Source organism: Triticum dicoccoides, chromosome 7A (assembly GCF_002162155.2).
Source record: "Triticum dicoccoides isolate Atlit2015 ecotype Zavitan chromosome 7A, WEW_v2.0, whole genome shotgun sequence".
Lineage (NCBI taxonomy): Eukaryota > Viridiplantae > Streptophyta > Magnoliopsida > Poales > Poaceae > Triticum > Triticum dicoccoides.
Window position 1 is genome coordinate 341,085,085 of NC_041392.1, and position 5,293 is coordinate 341,090,377.

Genomic DNA, 5,293 nt, shown 5'->3' on the forward strand with positions numbered 1-5,293 from the left:
GCAAAGTGCATAAGTTTGATCAATGAAAATTTCAATCACTTTTCCTAGCATCATGACAATAATTCTTTCTAATAAAATTTCTCATGTTAAAGTAACAACCAATTCACATGTTAAGGTTCAAACAATGAATTCTCTTGAAACCCAACAACCTATGTTCTCAGTCACCAAGAAATTGCAATTCAATTTATTCAACAGAGTTTAAGTAAGAGCTCCACATACTCAACCATCATATAGTATTCTATAATTGCTAACACTCACCGCGTACACATAAGCAAAATGTTTCAATCGGACACATAGAAATATAGGGGCTTATTGTTTTGCCTCCAACGTATTCACCTCAAAGGTGATGTCAACAATAATAACTCATGCTACCCATATCCAACTAGATATATGTGCCAAGATATTTCCTCACCACATGACGCTTGCTAAACGAGAAAAATAAAAAGGAATAGAGAGAAGTACTTTGACTCTTTGCATGAAAGTAAATACATTTAAACCTATAATGTTTCTGGCCGACCCGCTCCTAGGAAGCTCCCCCGATTTCCTGCCTCGTCAGCCATTGGATTGGTGGTCAAAATCAGTTATGTGTGATTTGAGATGTTGGATCCTCACGCCTGGTTTTGACTTCACGGTAGTTTCCAGAGCGGCAATGACCTGTGGGCTCAGGCTCATCCATGATTGGCTGGGTCAACTGTTTTGGGGTGCGCGAACGCTCTCTCCTCACGCGCCGCGTGCACGCGCGATTCTCTCACGTGGAGAGGTTGACGTTTCCTTCTCTATTCCTCCCCTACCTGCTGCATGTGTCTGCCGCTGCAGGTGGGCTTCGTTTTGGGCTGCTCCGATTTGTCTGTTACCTACCTAATTTTCTTGTGTGTGGTGTTGGAGAGAGAGGCAGGGCTGACCGATGCATGTGCGTGGGGCCCTGGCTGACCGATGCATCATGCGCACGTATGACGTGCCTCACCTCCGTCTGCGGCCGGAGAGAATAGATGGACTGGCAAAATATCTCGCGAGCCTTGGGAGCCTCCAGTTTCTCTTTCCCTCTCTAGCTCTCTCCAATCTCCCTTACCTACTACTGCCGCTGCCGCCTCCTCTCGGTTTCTGATGCCGCTTCGATCGAAGATCACCGCATCACTGGTGCTTAGATACCAGGGTATGTCTCATGTTCTTCGTTGACGGGAGGAGGGAAACAGCAGCCGCGCCAGGCGGCATGCCTTCCGTGCCGCACGGTGCCCGAGACGCGGCTGCCCCATGCTCTGTCGGCGCAGATTCATCGTCTTCATCTACACGAGGCATCTCTACCAGACCACCGGCCATGCCCCCCCCCCATCTACCATGCTGGATGGCCGCCTCCTAGATGAGGTATCACGCTGCATCAACCATCCTCTGCTGCCGCCGCCGCTGCTGCCTAGGTCCCTCCTCTCTGCTCCTGCCAAGGTCGCATGTTCGTCAAGGCATCAAGACACCTTGGTTTTCTTTTTCCCTATTTATGTTCTTGCATTTGTTTCTTCTTCCTGCACCAATCTGTCAGCTGTAATTGCAGGCTGATATAAAGAGCTCATCATCGTCCTCGAACAGGGAAGTAGCATTTCTGGAGGAAATGGAAGATGTCTTGTTTCAGGTATGTTCACCGGAAGAGGGGTTACTATTTTGGCATGTCCGGTTGGTTCATGCAACCTTTGCATCTTCCTCTGGGTGGCACGTCCAGATTGTACTTTTAGATGAAAAGAAAGTGCCTACTTCTTTCTATATGGTAGACCCGTGAATAGTTATATTCACAAATGTAAGAGTTTTCTGAATTTATCTTCTCATTTGCAGTTTTGATGGGAATCGCTACAAATAGCTATGTTCATGAATGTAAGCATGCGTGTGTGTTTCTATCCTCTGATGTCCCAGCAATTAAAGTCTTCTAAAACATTTGCTGGGTATGTTCAGATTCGCTCTGATTTAGCTATGGCTGAAAAAGCATGACCCATATAATTCTTTAATGTTGCGAAAGATGCACAAATGTATCATTTCATTTTCTATTGGATAGAAAAAAAAGATATCGAGAAGTTTGAAGTTAAAGTTAGTTGTGCATCTGCATAGGCATATGAATAAGTTACTGCACGGGTAATTTGGTTTCTTCTGTGAACTTGAATACCATAAATTGTGGAAAAGTAAATATTAATCATCTTTGAATTTGCAGGCCTCAAAATTAGGGGAAAAGATCCTAGATCGATCTGACCTCCTTGATGAGGAGGGGAAGATGGAGGAGGCTCTCGTTCTTGGCACTCGGATCTCGATAGGATCGGCATCAGCTCCAGTCATCTGCAAAACACAAAATAAAGGTCAAGCCTTGGCAACAAAAACCACGGGAAACCTGCAATTCTGTACTGAACAAGAAGAGATAAGTTGGGGAGAAATTTAGGTCGCCCGATTGATGAGCTCCTGCATATGCATACTAAATGTTGAGCTTTATTTCACCGACATTTGGTTCTGAACATGTGTGCTTTTAAGAATGTTTGTATTCTTCTCTATTTTGAACATCCCACAAAGAGATTGAAAATGGTGATATGTTCCTTTCCATGGTTTAAGAACTCTGGGACTAGGCCCAACTAACAAATAGCTTCCTCGTGTTAAAATACATCTGTATTCAGCTGTTTTCAAGAGAAATGTTTGATCATTTTCAGATGATCAGCATATGGTTAGCGAGATTCAAGGGAACACGTGATCTGATTGTGCCTTCTATAAGCAAAGCTGAGTTGTTGAGGTAATTGTTCTTTAGGTACCTTCTATAAACACGCGACACATCTGTATGTTCTTTTCATATGGTACCTTATATAAGTACATTTCAATAATATGTGTCTTGTTTTACTTTTGTCCTTGGTGACCGTGGCAGTATTCTTGGCTTTGGTTATTATGTTTGAGTGTAAAATTGGCTGTTGAAATGATGAATGTGCTAATTCATCACTGGTCCCATTCCTTCTTGCAAATAGTTTCTACTACATGTGGTTATGAGCAGCTACCCACTGCAAGAAATATGTCAACTTGTGACCTTCTGTCAGTGACCCTGAAAGAATTGGTCATAAATCTATGACCATTTGAGACCAATTGGTCAAAAGCTGTCCGGGGGGCTCCAAACCCTAAACTATATCGACCATTTTGGTCAGGAAGGTCGTAATTTCCTTACATGAGATGGTCATAAAGCAGACAACACTGGTCCGCTACCTTATTTCTAGCTCACGACCAATATAGATGGTCATAACCTTGTAAATTGTGGTGGATTGCTATGACTAGACGCCACCTCATCTGTTTTGCCTATGTGTCATGTCCATGTGTCAATTTTTGCCCTAGGTTGTGAAGCAACCTATATTTCTGTCATTCCCAAAACTCCCAAAAAAATCTCATAAATTCTCTGGGTCATATCTTCATAAAATATGTAAAAAATACTTCCTTGCCTAGTTCAAAAATAATTCAACAATATTCATTTTCCTATTCTATTCAAAACATCACTTTGTGAAGGAAGTACTATTTTTATATTCTTGATTGCCCTCAAAATTTTTGGGCACTCTTTCCTATCCATATCATTGCCGCATGACAAAATTTAGCTCCATTTGCCCAGTAAATCTTACTCAGCAAATTTTCAAAGTTTTTGTCCAGCTAGAAGCATTGTGAAGGAAGTAGAAGATAGGTATATCGTAATGAGTTTAATTTTTTCCACATATTCTATATGCCAAAGTCATAGCTCTACACAAAAGTTTAGCTCTATCTAATAATACATGTGAGCTCACCATCGAATCTTTGTTCCTCGTAATATTTTTAGTTTGTGAAGCAACTACATTTTATATTGCTTTATAATTGCTGAAAATTTACCAGGACATTACCCTGACTATAGAAACCCCCTACACCAAATTTCAGCATAATCCAATTATCCATGTAAGCCCAGCTTCAATTTCTATTTTCTGTCCAAATTGGCACATTGCAAAGCAAGTGCTATCTAGACACCTCCTATTGTCCTCAAACTTTTTGTGCCATCTTACATATAAAAATCATTGTCACATTCCAATATTCAGCTCCATTTGCCTATTAAACATTCCTCAGCAAATTTCTAAAGTTTCTATCCAGAGAGAAGCTTTGTGAAGGAAGTACAACCTAGGATTATCCAAATGGTATAATTTTTTGACAGTGCTTTAATATGCCCGAATTATCATACTCCACAAAATTTCAGCTCAATCCACTTATCCATTTGATCCCAGATTCAACATCCATATTGCTTCCCGATGTTGTACTTTGCAAATCAAGTGCCATCCAAACTCCTCCATTTGAGCTGAAAATTTGCCAATACAGTCTCCCTAGTAGATGACCATCCTTAGCCAAAACTCAGGCCCATTGGCCTTGTGAATTTCCTGTACGGCTTATCAAACACTTGGCTGCTAATTCATGTTTGAGCATAGTTCGGTCTCCTCGTGAGATTCTTCTATTGTTATTTTCTTCCTAGCATCTACCAGGGGAGTGACCAGCCTACTAGACATGCCTAGGCTTCCCAGAATGCATGGCAACGCCACGATCACGCGGTGACCACACGGCGGGCATGCGAGTCTATGCGCTTTGGAGTTGGGCCCTGGGCCACCGTCCAAACCTCGACGTATCACCACTAAACCATGTATTTATGATTAAATAGATACTTATGTAACTAGAAATGATTTTTGGAAAAAAATAAAGAGCAAACTATAAGGCAGGTGCAGTTCAAATTTGATACGTTTCCTAATGAATGGGCAAAAATTTATCTTTTTCATGAGAGGTGCATAAAAACTTTTGAGACCCAACCATTTTATCAATTGTGCATTAAATATGGCCTAGTATTTTATAAAATTGATTTAGTCCAATTTTGCAACAAATATATGGTAGGTCCTTCACAAAAAAACTCATTTGGGGCAGTCGAAAAATGGAAAATTGATTTTTCATCCAAAGAAAATGAAAACTCCCATAGGCAACATTGTTTGCCATTCCAATATGCACCCTTGTGCACAATATGAGATCATTTGAACAAACTATACCATGAATGTGGCCATAAAGTTGATCATTTGGCTTGAAAGCCATGAATCGTCACACATGATAGCTCATTTCTGAGAACACTTTTTAAAAATAATTAACATATTACAAGTTTATTATTTTTCCTAGTAACTTGGTCACATATAATGACTAAATGCGAAGGTTTTCCAATTTTTTATTTTTTTAACTTTTTATGCCCGTTTCAAAATGCGGTCAAAACAACGAGAATGACCGTTCCTAGCTAGTAGTTGAATCGTGG

The 5,293-nt window shown here is 40.8% G+C and overlaps 1 protein-coding gene across 3 annotated transcripts; it reads left to right on the forward strand.

The window, feature by feature from the left end:
* Positions 1 to 1,051: 1,051 nt before the first annotated feature.
* LOC119334740 lies at positions 1,052 to 2,797 on the forward strand. 3 transcript variants are annotated; one of them, XR_005161522.1, is made up of 4 exons: positions 1,052 to 1,437; positions 1,544 to 1,621; positions 1,819 to 1,857; positions 2,189 to 2,797. XR_005161522.1 is itself a non-coding variant. In XM_037607286.1 (4 exons), the coding sequence occupies exons 1-4, from the start codon at positions 1,252 to 1,254 to the stop codon at positions 2,711 to 2,713; spliced, it is 447 nt and encodes a 148-aa protein (XP_037463183.1). In that variant the 5' UTR covers positions 1,052 to 1,251; the 3' UTR covers positions 2,714 to 2,797. The 3 variants fall into 3 exon arrangements, 2 of the variants coding, with proteins under 2 accessions (XP_037463183.1, XP_037463182.1); XM_037607286.1 differs by lacking the exon at positions 1,819 to 1,857 and having other exon boundaries at positions 2,189 to 2,330; positions 2,673 to 2,797; XM_037607285.1 differs by lacking the exon at positions 1,819 to 1,857.
* The last annotated feature ends 2,496 nt before the right edge of the window (positions 2,798 to 5,293 follow it).

Excerpts from the sequence above, each read along its gene's own strand:
- LOC119334740 (XM_037607285.1), top strand. The coding sequence starts at position 1,252 with ATGCTCTGTCGGCGCAGATTCATCGTCTTCATCTACACGAGGCATCTC. Across the intron at positions 1,438-1,543 it reads TCCTCTCTGCTCCTGCCAAG|GCTGATATAAAGAGCTCATC; the intron begins GTCGCATGTTCG and ends CTGTAATTGCAG. Across the intron at positions 1,622-2,188 it reads TGGAAGATGTCTTGTTTCAG|GCCTCAAAATTAGGGGAAAA; the intron begins GTATGTTCACCG and ends TTGAATTTGCAG.